General features: G+C 44.0%; 1 protein-coding gene across 1 annotated transcript in view; it reads left to right on the forward strand.

Annotated features, from left to right (window-relative positions):
* The window catches only part of rerea (arginine-glutamic acid dipeptide (RE) repeats a), a 123907-nt gene that overhangs the window by 40001 nt on the left and 70260 nt on the right, over positions 1-13646 (forward strand). Inside the window, exon 3 of the mRNA XM_061074248.1 lies at positions 12944-13454. Coding sequence (XP_060930231.1) covers positions 13088-13454 — 367 coding nt within the window. The 5' untranslated portion in view covers positions 12944-13087. The remainder of the gene's footprint in view (positions 1-12943; positions 13455-13646) is intronic.

Below are 13646 nucleotides of genomic sequence, written 5' to 3' on the forward strand. Positions count from 1 at the left end.
GGAGTGCGTCCTCTCTGTTGACTGTCCCTCTGACACCAGCGCTGACACTTCAGCAGGAGCATCCTCACAACCGCAGCACGGTGGTTAAACACAGGTGCAGATGTCCAGGGGAAATAAAAGTGAGAGTGACGGTACATAAATCTTCATGTGCCAGGGAAATAAAACTGTGCTACCGTTAAGATGTGTGCTTTTATTGAATAATCCTAATTTCCGTTCCACTGCTTTCAACAACGAACGGGAGGCTGTTTGGTATTTTAGCAATCTATTGCACCGTAACCGCCTCCCCCACCAGCACCACATATTTCATATCAGTATCCTGTGTCCATAAGTGTATGTGATATGATGAGTGGGCTGTCAGAGTCTATATTTCAGTATCCACCTTACATCCTTACCTCCTCAGCAATGGTAGCAAATAATCGAGTGACAGCAGCAGGGAAGCATTCATGCGGCACATTCGTATCCTATTTTAGCAAGTAAACATTTAATCTGTTTAAATGTATCACAGCCTTATTTATGCATAGAATCTGCTGTTAAGTCTGAATTATACATTAGCCAATGAATAATGCATCAGTTGCCATTCCTTAATGATTACTTGCCAGGGTGCGAATGGTGATATTTGCTGATAAATTTACCCATTGATCTTGCTTGTGTTTAACCAGCCTTTGAGAGATGATGTGTGCTGCTGCAGAATTTTGTGTTTAGGGAGGGTTTTTTGTCAAGGATGTAATCAAAAGCAAGCTAATTGTCTGCCTTATTTTTAATGAGATGTCTTTTTAAAATGACAAGTGAGCCCTAAGGAATTAAAGGAAATGGATAAAATCTGAATTCTCTAAATACCACACTCACTGGCTGCAGACACCAATTCTGCCATTTCCTCTAATATCTCGGCCTGGCTGGTGTTTACATATTGTGCCCTTTGAGTGGTTTATCCTCAGACCTCGAAAGATCAATGTCCAATTACAGCTTTGTCTTTGTTGGCATGTAGCCATTACGCAAGTATGTTTGTTTGAAGTACAGCATCCAGGCGATGTTTGTGCAGTTTGTTATTTAGCCTGATCTTGGTGAAGGTTGTCTTTTGATACTGCGTCTTTGTTGGCACTGCTCTTAACGGCCACACCGAGCCAGATTATTGACACATTATCCGTATAATGCTCTGAGTATAGCCTAAGCCTTGGAGCATAGCCCCGTTACTGTGCAGATATATTGCTAGCCCACACAATGACAAAATATTGACTTTTTGTCACTCAGTCATTTGATTAGTTGTGCGGATGATTTGCTTCTCATTTGTCACCCTGGCAACGTAAATTGGAAAACACGGCAACAGCCTCTTATACCCAGGAATGAAGCGTCGGAGCATTGTGGACTATCACATCTGGAAAAACCTCTCTCTAAGCAGGAATGAATGCCTTTATCACTCACACTGTATCATTGGTAATAGTAAGCTCAGCTTGTCTCCATCAAAAGAGCCAACATTTGACAGCGTTTTCACTGTAGTATGTGCAGCTGCGTGGGTGTGATGCACTCCAACAATTGCACCTTGATTTTACAGCTCAGTTGAGAGAGGTTCATCCACATATTTAAAGTGTTGGTGAGTTACTCCATTTTCTTTTGTCTGTAAGCAGAGCTGCGTAAAGCAGTCTGCTGCTCTGTGAGTGTGAGTGTGTGTGTGTGTGTGTGTGTGTGTGTGTGTGTGTGTGTGTGTGTGTGTGTGTGTGTGTGTGTGTGTGTGTGTGTGTGTGTGTGTGTGTGTGTGTGTGTGTGTGTGTGTGTGTGTGTGTGTGTGTGTGTGTGTGTGTGTGTGTGTGTGTGTGTAAGCCAGGTCATGATGAGAGCACCTTACATTTAATCCAATAGGATTCATCTGTGGCCCTGTTCTTCCAAAAATAATGAGGTAGATGGTAAGGGCTGCCCCAGGCTGCATGTAGGGAGATGATCTCTCTGAACCGGCAAATAATTCCTGTTTTTTTATGCTAAAATGACAAGCTAATGACTTTTCTTGATGTGTGTCAGTGCTTTACGTTAACTAGCATTAATTCACAGAAAGATCTAATGGCCTTGATTGTCAAGCTGACTTTAGGCAGCTAGTGAGAGGCTTTCGCTCGGGTGGGGGGGGTGTAATTGTTTTTGCTGGCGGTGCTTCTCTCTGGATGGGATGACTGCACAATCCAGATATGTAAACAAGAAGAAACTGAAAGGCAATATGCTGATACCTTGTCTGTTTCCTCTTGATCAACGTAGCTTTTGAAATGAAATTTCTAAGCTTTGCCCCAAAACTGTTTGAATTCCGCTTTGCCAGACATTATTTTACAAACCTGTGTCTGCTCAACTAAGCATTTCAAACGTGTAAATCACACGTGGACAACGGAGATCTTGAGGAAATCATTAACTGTGACGGCGCACTGAAAACAAAGGGAGGGAGACTTAGCGACAGCAGATGCTCACAGGGTTTGATGCTGCTTATTGGAGCATGACACTTATTTAGTGCAGCAGAGGTTGTCGTTCCCCTTATTTAATGTTTATGCATTTATCTAAACCTCACATTTCTTAGTTTGCTCACGCCTGGTGTCATTTTTACACACTGGGAATCAAGTGGCTGATTTGTCTGCTCAAGACATCTTGTATTGTTTATCACACTGTAGCAGAGTAGCAGGACTCAACACTAATAATGTCTCCTCATCTCTGGCACGATTGAAAATGTGTTTAGGCTGAACAGAGATCTTCTATGGCTCCAAGACAAAAAGGGATCTTATTTATATATATATACGTGTATATACAGTATATATATATATATATATATATATAAAATGATTTATTTCAAACTATTATTTATTTCAAACTATTGCTAATGACTAACTGAACCGAGGGCTGAGTTGTGACTGCCACATAGCCCCTCTTCTCGTGCAGTTACTATAGTAACTATCACTTACTACTTAAGTGATCAATTTACATGGATTTCTTTTTAGCAATCCATTTATACTGTTTCAATATGACTTTGTGGTCTTTAACGCTTGGTAAGCATTGTTTGTACACGGACAGTCAAACCACCACTGTTGAACCACGGATCAGGCTAATTGGTCATAAAAATGAACACTGATAAATAGCTAATCATTTGCGGGCGTTGCAATAATATTCCATTAATGAGGAAAAAGATAATTTGATTTTCTAAATTGAGCAAAGCTGCTCATCAGGTGAATGACTGACTCACGACTAAGCAAGTTAACAACTGGAAATATTAGGAAGTTTGACACCTATATGGTTATTAGAAGCAGAAACAGCAGGTAGCATATATAGAACTATTCTAATATAATACAATTTTAAAGCAAGCATCTCTTTCTGTCTGTCTTTCCGTCCGTCTGTCTGTATATGTCCTTTCAATTTTATATCTTTTTACAGTTTTATATAGAACAATTTTTTTTGAATGGGTCAAAACTAATATTATTTTTTTCTTAAACATGATAATTGTGTTTTTTATAATGCAATTAACTATTTCAGATGATGATAACAAAGAAAAGAAACAACATTTTAGATATGGGATTGTTAACGTTCACTCTGGGACATTTAAAATAGTTTTTCAGAATGATTGGGAAAAACGTTAGTGTGAAGCCCTGAGAGTCGGATTCTACTTCATGTTTGATAAATAACAAGCCCCTGCGCCACTTAAGGAGGGAGGCTGCTGTGATACAGTGAACTGACTCTATTGGTCTGGTAAAGATCATCCTAAGACCCACCAGGAATCAGTCCTGTTTACAAACACACGGGTTTCAGGGTCAGCCTCAGTGTTTGAGTGAGCGTCAAGGCAAGACTGGACATCTGTCTCCTCATGATCTATAATGCCCACAATCCCTCTCACAGACTGCCGGCTTTGGCGCTCGAGCAGCACACCGGTTGCTGTAGTACACCCAGCCACCCACAAACACTGACTTATCTCACTAAAATAATAAACAAAGAGAATAGAAAGCACCTTAAGAGGCCTGTGCCATCATAACTCCACTTCAAAATGGAGGCTTTTGTTCTGAGATTGTTGGAGAGGACATCATAGCAAGGTAGCAGCACATCTTTTCATCCTCAAACACACTCACTCCCACTCACTCAGTCTGCTGTCGGTGAAGGAGATCCTCTGCCTGATAGGGCTTCAGAGAAATGTATTCCTCTGGGACTGTTGTTGAGGCATTCTGCAGTTCTGCCATACACTGATTAAAGGGACACTTGTAGATTATCCTTTTAAAAATAGGTCTTTGTTGTGGCAGTAAGAGGAATGCGGTGGGTTGGGATGGGGGCAGAAAAAAAAAGTCCCAGATTGGGATTTTTAAATGGTTATCACCTTGGTATGATCCGCCACTCTGCTAACATAAATATTTAATTACAGGGTGGCTGAAATAGAGCTGTTACAGACTGCTGGTGAGAAATGGAGCTTCTATTTAGAGCCCATACTGTTTCATAAAGTCATGGCATTGGTACAAAGCCCAAGGTTATTAGTGCGGTTTGAGAGTAGTGAGTGTTTGTGGTGTGCCTGTGGGTTGCTGAAGAGTTCTCACTCGTTTCTTGCTGCAGTGATATGAAGGAGAGAAATGCACTCAGTCTGTTATTGAGAATTCACTCATGAATCCTTGATGGATTACGGGCGTGTATGTGTGTGTGAGAAAAGAGCGCTGTTGTGGCAGCAGCACTATACTTAATGCACGACAGCGAGACGCAAACCACTTGTGCAACTGGAACAGCTGTATGTTTGACCCTTTACTACCTTAGCCCTTTCTCTGTTTCATTCCACATGCTCCCTGCCCTCTGGGTTGTTGTTCGATGTCATTCATTTCATGCAAAATTGATTGACAAGGCTTGCATCAATGCCTGGTGCAATGAAGTTGCAACACAAAGGCCGATTTCCCCACACTGATCCTACTAACTCACACTTTCACACTTGAGTGGGTAGAACCTTTAAGCATCAGCCTTGCTTCAGATTTTTTTGGGCCAGGATTATAAAGTGAAGCCTGTATTAGGACTTGGAGGTTACCGCACGGCTCTTTAAGCACTGATCTAGGCTTTGCTTTGATTCATCCTGTTTACTCATTACATGATAGCTGTGGTGAAGTCAGTTACTTGCAGCTTTCAATTAGCTTGTTTTTAGGTCACAGTGTGGCTCTTTTGACTTGAGCTCCCATGGCCTTGTGGTGTCCCATCGGTCCAGTGAGTGGCATGCGCTAACATCTTACCTCTCCCTGTAAGAGATAGGTGGGCAAACACAGCAGAGTCCTTGAAGCACTTCCCATCCCTGCTATTGGATTACCAGCTGCCTTTCCAGGCCTCATCTCCACAGATGAGTGCCAAGATCAATGGAGCTCTTAGTGCAAAGCTAATTCGATCAGGACTGGCTTTGCTACTGCTGATCACAGATTTTTTTTTTCTGACGTGAAACAAAAACTTAATCAAGTCAGGCCCGTGTCCAATATCCTGTATTTTCAGGCGTTCCAACTCCCATAGACATCAATTAGGAGGCATTTCATATTCATTATTGAATTGTTAGGTTGGCCTGCTGAGAAGAGGTGTGGAGATGGAAGTAGTGAACTGCTGCGTAAAGTGGTCTAGCCCGTTTTGCTGAGAGTAGCAGGAACGCTGTCTTTCCTCCAGCGGAGCAACTGGCATCATAAATAAGCTAAGAGCCTGTGTTTTGAGAGCGATGAGGTGTCTCCGGCTTTGACGTTGAGCAGAGAGAAAGGGTTGAAGGGCATATTGACCCACTTGTTCTGGTAAGCGAAAAGCAGACTCTTCAGTGGCCCCATTAATTATTGTTTGATGCTAATAAAGTTGGGGGGGGGGGTGGGGCATGCTACGAAACATAATTATTCATCCCAGAATTTCCCCTCGATGAGCCTTGTTCCCCTTCCCATTGTGCTCAGTAAGGACGCTGCCGGGACTGTCAATTGACTGCAGCAGGAGAAGATGTCCCCTCAGCCTTTTAAGGAAAGGACAGGAGGGAACAGGGTGAAGGGCGCCATTTGGCCGAGTGATATATGAGGAGAGACAGCAATATATGTAAGGAGCTGCTGAAAGAAAGATAGAAGGTCAAGGCACATTACACTCCAGCCATTTATTGGCTGAACACATACTCTGACCTGGACTGCAAATACAGTTGCTCAGCACCAGCGTTTTTTGTTTATATATGTATGTGTGTTTGTGTGTGTGTGTGTGTGTCAATGGCCTACACATTTTAGATTGACACGTGTGTATACACATAGATGAATGCAGCACTGTAGTGAATGTGCTCACAGCGACTTTTTATACGCTGGTTGCAGTTGGAAGCTATTTTAATAAGACTGTCGCTCCACAAACCGGCCCTCCTAGATTTCCACCAAGCGACTGCACTGGCAGACGCACCAGAGACTGATTTCCTATGCATGAGCACAGCATATGGTGTGGTTAAACACAATGCAAGAATAGGATTGGTTTTTGAACTGTGTGTCGTAACATTGTGATAATTGAGTGCACTTTGAATGGTTACTCCAGCCCCATATGCTGTGTATTTTTATCTCCTTTCCAGTTACATTGCTTAATTTTTTGAAAACAAATAGTTCATGTTAGGTCTGTGTTTTTAAAAGTGTGTGTTATTTGCATAGGCAGGGCTAAGCACTATTTCCATTGTCATTAATGGCGCAGTGACAAGAGGAGAAGCCGGCGAGGCTGCCATGGTCAAAGCCTAACATTAACATTCCAAGAATATCTGAGGCTTATTCACAGCAACTCGGCTGCACAGCCAGCTCAGTTCACCTTTGGTTTAAAGGAGACCACAGCGGGCGGATAGTCAACCTTAGCGATGTTGTCTCGGCAGTATTAATGTGCCATTGTTGTTGCACAGTGAAGGATGCAATGTGTAATCCAATATATTGCAGTTGTTACGTCTTTGGAAAGATGAAAATATGCAGCTTGTGTTTGCTGGAGGCATAACACACTATCAGTTAGGGATCAAGTCTCCATTTCACACATGAACAGGCAGAGTTAATCTGTGGATCACTACTGTACAGTGTGTAATATCTACCCTCTCCTCTCCTATTTTCCCAAAAGCCCATTGTTCTAGGCTCCTGCTGCTAATGCTTTGGGAAATAGTCGTCTTTTTCTCGCTAAAGTGTGTTTTTGGGTGAAGACCCAAGCATTCACAGGTAGTAAACCATACAGGTCTGACTCTTTAAAATTAATTATGTGTATTTGCAGCCGACCTGTGTGTGTGTGGCCTGTGTGTTTGCGGCCGGGCGCACTAAAATGCCACTGCTGTAAGAGGCCCAGTCCCAGCCACTGCATGTTTTATGAGCTGTCCTTAGAGGATATGGGAGCACTGAGCTCAGATCTTGCTTGTTGTAGCAGAAGTACTGCTTCTTTTTTTTTTATATTCACGAGAGGAAACCCGTACAGAAACGGTCTGTGACTATAGTTTAAGGAGCATGGCTGGCTGCGTAGATGCTTCACAAACTCATGATTCATATTATTCTCCCCATGTGCACTGCTTTCCCCTCTGCCTGGGATCACTGGCATGCACATCTGAGATGGTGGATGACAAGGCTGAACGCTGAATATTGCTCACCCCATGTCACCCCCCTCCATTAACTGCTTTCCAAAGCCGTCCTTTTCCTTGAACAAACACAACTCCAACTGGATAATGTTCCCTGACAGTGTCTATTTGCAGTGATTACACATTGACTTGTGAGTTATAGGTCTGGTGGCGAGAATACTGGGATTATCTTGGTGGATAACAAACAACGTTATGTATATAAGACCAATCTTTTGTTGGGTGGGTAGACGTTTGTGGTTTAAGGAGAGACATTTGCATATGATATAATAGCCCTTCCTAATTAACACCACCACCATCTGCTTGAGGACTGAGCCGAGTTTGCCACATCACAGCTAAATAATTTCGACAGAGCTGGTTTTGTGTACTGACCTAATGGCTTTGTTTTTGGGAGCTGTTCCTGAAAACATCCTGAAGGATGGCCCGGCTTGTCAGAACTGTCTTATCTATCACTCTAATCTGCTGTATTTGTGTTGGTTTTTCCTCTGTGTTGGCTCGTCACTCTGTGTGGCATAGTGATTAGAGTAGCTGCAGGATGTAGGGCAGCCATGTGAATACATTTCCTCCTCTCCCACACTCATTTAGACAACCAGTTGGAGTTGAAGTGACGGATAGGATCATTACGCTGATAGGCAGATCTGGGAGGACGAGTCGGGATATTTGATTGTAGAATACCAGTGCAAGCAGTACATGATGGAGAGCTCAAATAATAAAATCTCAAGAGTTCTTTCGTTTTATCAGAAGACTAAATCAAATTTTTTTTCTTTCCCAGAAAATCCTTTGACTATATACATCTGATTGAGAAAATGTCATGTAACTCATTTCCTCCTCCCTCGGCTGCAGCTCCCTTCCGTTTTATAGAGATAAATGTTAGATGTGTGTATGATACAGATATTTTTTTAGTCCAACTCTGCGTTGAATGTCTCCCGTGTGTGTTTTTACGTCTCCTGACCCCAGCTTTACCTCCGACTAAATTTCCATTACAACAGCATATAATTCACCAAAAAATTGAAATGTCGGCACTCCTCCACTGTTGAAAGACACGAGAAATCATTTCAAATCAGGTTCTTTATTCACACTGTCAAAGAAGCCCCGCACATCTAGATGAATTCTCAATTAGGAGCCACAATAATTATAGCGCTGACTGCTACCACATACCTTAGGTTCTCCCGCTTCTCTTCTCGATGACACATTGGGAGAAGTCATTTACTGTCACAGAGAGGAGGCTCACGATCACATTTCTCAAGAGTGCCTCATTTAGAGGAAAGGGGATGGGTGACAACGAACAACCCTGGCCTTTCCCTCGGGAGCCGTGTCAAAACATGATGCCCGGTAGCGCAGTCAGAGCTGCGGAAATGGCCTTCAGCTTTGCTCTAGCCGGACAAATGTGGCAGACAGAGAGAGGTGTCTTGAAGATGATGGCATAGGGCGGAAAAATGAAGTCTTCCTCACAGATAATGTAGATAATGGACCTTTTTGGTTGTGGCCCCTCACGGCCATTCGGAGCGCTCGCAGGGAGCACCCAAACACGGACTAGAGGAGGATTTAGCCTTCTTTTAGATATGGAGTAGAGGCTTAGACCTCATGGAGCACACAGTCTGATCCCTATGTCTGTGGTTGAATGCAATCGTGGACAGTTTCTGAAAGTATTGGCTGCTATTCTTAGCTCAGGAAGATTTTCTGTTTTATCTTTTTTGACATTGGCAGTTTATTGTTTCCAACAGTGTTATTGCACATTAGAATCTGTTCTCATGGAGCAGTGCTTTGCTTTTTACCTGGGGAATCTCTAGGCAGGTTTAAATGTTGATGTTGGAAAGCCCCAAGCTATCTTTTCTCGAGCATGGCTTCTACCTACTAAACTTACCCCAGATGCCGGCTAAAAATAGAGCCTTTGTGAGCACAGCTTTAGCAGAGGGGAAACAAGATGTGGCTACTCATCAGTGAATTGAAAAACAAGTGGAGTAGACAAGTGTCTTTGCCCTGCCGATGTGAACTAAAACAGAGAGGGCCTCGGAGGATAAAGTAAACCTTGATTGCGCCAGGTAGAGACAATGCCGGCAGGGTGCGAGGCCACAGAGAATCCCTTATGAAGTGGCCTACCCCGTGCCTCCAGCTGAGCCCTTCATTGTGCTGTTGTTTCTCGGGGGCTTGGATGGCAGTTTAGATTAGATCGCACTGAGTAATGGATTGAAGCTGACGAAAACCTGCTGCAGCTCGACATCACCACAGTGAAGATCCATGCACTGCCGTGGATCTTGCTGCTTTATTCAGATCAATTTGAGTTGCCCTCATTGTTAATAACCCTGTATATATATTCATGCTAACATTGTTCTCCTCTAATCTGTATTCAGGCGAGTATTTCCTTCAATCCCTTTGCAAAGCCGGTCCTAAATCCTTGCCAATCACATTTTGCTACTTCATAATTCTCCAATTTAATATGCCATGAATTACTTTTCAGTCTCTCCCCCAAAAACCGAGTGCTTCAATGAGCTGGTTATATTGTTGTTAGATTCTCTTTTGCATTTAAATGTAGAATTTCTAGTTTCTCTATCATTTGCTATATAAAATGCTGTATGAATAGAGATCCATCTTTTTGCAAATTCAATCCAAGATAATCAATTACTAAAAGTTGGCGGCATGAAAATAAATCTTACAGCTTCATCACACTGTATAGCTTCTCAAGCAAAGCATGCTAATTTGGATGTTTATCCTTAAGATAGGTTTTGATTAAAACTACAGAGATGAGCGTGGATTTGGATAAATGTGGGAGTAACTGGAATGAATAAAACATGGTTTTTCAAAAGGCTGTTCAGTGGAGAGAGAGAAAAAAAACTGTTAAGTAACTGAAACCTGCTGTGTGGCCATTGTGGGGGATGATGTGTTAATCGAGCCACAAACTGTGTGGTTTTTCAGGCCAGAGGTCTCATTTAAACAGGCCCAGAAAAAGAGAAATGTATTTGAGCGGGTCCCCGCTGGCTGCTAGACCTTGACTCCATCGCAGTAATGTAAATGCTGGATTAGGAGCCGTTGGCTGGGGACCCCCTCAACCCGTCTCCAGCCACTGCCCCCTCCTCTTCGTTTCCACTAAGACAGCTGGTATCTTTCAAAGGGTCCCAACCCCTGTGATTGATGTGTAATACTTTCAAGCCTCACCTGCCGCCTCGCAGCGTTATTCATCCGCCAGGCAGCCAGTGCTGCTTTCTACTGAGCACTTTGTTTCCCGGGATGTGGGTGGAGAGCCTTCTCCCTCGCTGTTTTGTCCCTGTCTTCACTTTCTCTGTCTGCTTCTCCTCCCTCTCAGACATCAATACATTATGACTTCTCATTGCCACAGCATTACTACTTCACTTCACACTGACTCGCTGTGCCTTACCGACTCAATTTGCTCAACTTCAAATGGCTACTGATGTTCTACAAATTAGCCGTAGACCCCTGCACATGTTGTTAAATGACTATTTGAAGTGTTAACACAATCAAACCTGTCTGGATAATTTTTTTTGTTGCTTTTGGGGTTAGTAAATACAGTTATGTTAACGTCAGCAGAGTATTTGGAAAATCTCAATTTGGACTGAGGCAGTTGTGTTAAGTGTATCCAGATGTAAACTAATAGCACCTAGATTGTAAAGGTACTTATGGAGGCTGGAACCACCTACGACATCAAAGAATGGGCCAGACCTCCATTTTCAACAGTTCAGAGTCCTCCTTGGTTTCAGTGGAAGAGGCTTATGTTCCTGATTAGAGGAGAGAAGAGGTGCTTAGCTCATACACAGATTCTGCCCCCCCCCTGGGATTAGAGCTGTGCTATCAAACGGTACCTTCATCAATGTTTTTATGCTCCTCACACTTCTAATACAAGCTGCTGAGTGGAGGGTAGTCTGTATTTTGCCCCCCCCAATATAGGCGTGTATCATGGGTGGGTGGGTGCACATGCGTGTGAGAGCTCTCTTCAGCCCTCTCTCTGCGCTAATGTGTTCTTGTGTGTATCCGCTGGCAGCCCAGTGGTCTCCGTGGTAACTCATCATTAGGTGATTAATGGGGCTGTGACGAGGCTGCGGTTTAATCAGGCCCGGTGTTTGTGTTGAAGCCGACGACAAGAGCAGCTGCCCTGTCAGTCGGTGTCTGCTCACGAGATGACAGCACCCGCTGCTGAGGAGCGCCTTTGTCAAACGGGCTTCATTGTGTGTGTGTGTGTGTGTGTGTGCCTGTCAAAAGCTTTTCTTCCACCTTCCTCTTCTATTCTTAACCTCAAACTCGCTACCTGGATCTCTCTCTCTATCCCTTTCGCTTCCACCCAGCTATCCAGACCACAGTTACGTGTAGACTGATTGCCTGGTCTGATCCCTCTGCAGGGCTGAAATAACTATTTCTACTTAATTTGTTGCGGTCGGGTCGGGGGGGGGGCAAACAGTGGCAGCAAATGAGACATGTCCTTTGTAGGAACAGTGTGTAGGGGCAGGGTAGAGCACACAGCGGGTTGCTTCAGCTTTGCCCACTTCACTGTTTATGGAGGATTTCATTATGGCATGAGTGAGTGGTAGCTGAGCTATTCTGAGTGAACGGCGATAGCTGAAAATGGCAGTGGACCGGGAACAGCAAATGACTGGCTCAGCTTCTCTTCCCCTTCTTTCCTTACCCAGTGGATTTCTGTGTTCTTCCCCTCCAGAGCTGTCATTTCACATTAACACAGTGGTGACTGTCAGCCAGGGCAGAGGGCTAGGGCTGGGTGCAGTCCAGTAAGCCAGAGTACACATACATAACCACACACAGACACACACACACACACACAGATGAGTAAAACTGAGCCTGGTGTCACCACAGATGGTTTGCACAGAAGCTAGCCAGTTACCGCCGTTATTGAGCTTTGTGCTGGGTCTCTTCCCATCACACTGCAAATGACAAGCAGTGTCTGCTGCTGAAAAATCCTGTTGACACATTATCTCTGAGGAATTCAACAGGTTCAATCTAGCACTGCCTATTTATGTTTAGTTAAAACTTCCTTTTAGGATGTCGTGTTTCATTGTACACTGTACATGCAGCAGTTCTCTTTCTCCTTTTCTCACTTTCCATTTCCCCCCCATTAATAGCTCTGTTTTACCGCCTCTCTAAAAGTATGGAAATGTGTGAGCAGGAAGCTGGAAGGTTCTGTTCTTTGATAAAGCTATTCAGTGCTCTCCAGAGTATACATGGTTGTGGAGGGGAGTGCCAACAATTGCTGTGATGTTGAGAGGAGTCAGCGCATCTGCCTGATCACTGGGAACTTATCTCGTATTTCTCACCCACAAAAAGTCTCCTCCAGCATAATCCTTTTTTACTTAATGTAGTTTCTTTCCAGAAAGGACAATTGTTATTGACACAGACTTATGCTAATTCTCCTTTTTCTTGTATCCACAGCTTTTCTGAAACACTGGGGTTGTTGGTGTGGCCAAATTTTCCCTGGATTTGATTGGTAAATTCAGAAGACTGAAGCCCAGGCTCACAGTCTACCTTTCACGGAGGCCCAGCCGTGAGAGGACTGAGGAAGGCACGTGGCGGATCATGACGGCCGACAAAGAGAAGGAGAGGGAGAAAGAGCGGGACAGAGACAGAGACAGGGACCGGGACAAGAAAGAGTCAGGCAAGTCCCGCCGACTGGACGGGGACCGGGGAGACCGTGAAAGTGAGAGCTCCAGGCCCCGGCGCAGCTGTACGCTGGAGGGCGGGGCCAAGAACTATGCCGAGAGCGATCACAGCGAAGATGAGGACAACGACAATGGCAGCACGGGCGGAGGCAGCGGCACAGCCGAGGATGCCGGCAAAAAGGGCAAGAAGAAGACGCCCAAGAAGAAGTCACGCTACGAGCGTACAGAGAACGGGGAAATAACATCCTTCATCACAGAAGACGATGTTGTTTACAGATCTGGAGGTAAGACAAGAGTCATGGCTGGTCTCAATTTGTTCGCAGGTGAAACTACACTAACTCAGTCCATGTTGGGACTTTAATTGTAGTCCCAACTTATAAACAACACATTCATTCCATTATTTTCCTTCCACTTAGTTTCAATAAGCTTCTTTTAGAAATGAGAAGCCAAATGATAGTTGAGCAATGGTGGAGTTC

This window comes from Limanda limanda, chromosome 7 (genome assembly GCF_963576545.1).
Source record: "Limanda limanda chromosome 7, fLimLim1.1, whole genome shotgun sequence".
NCBI lineage: Eukaryota > Metazoa > Chordata > Actinopteri > Pleuronectiformes > Pleuronectidae > Limanda > Limanda limanda.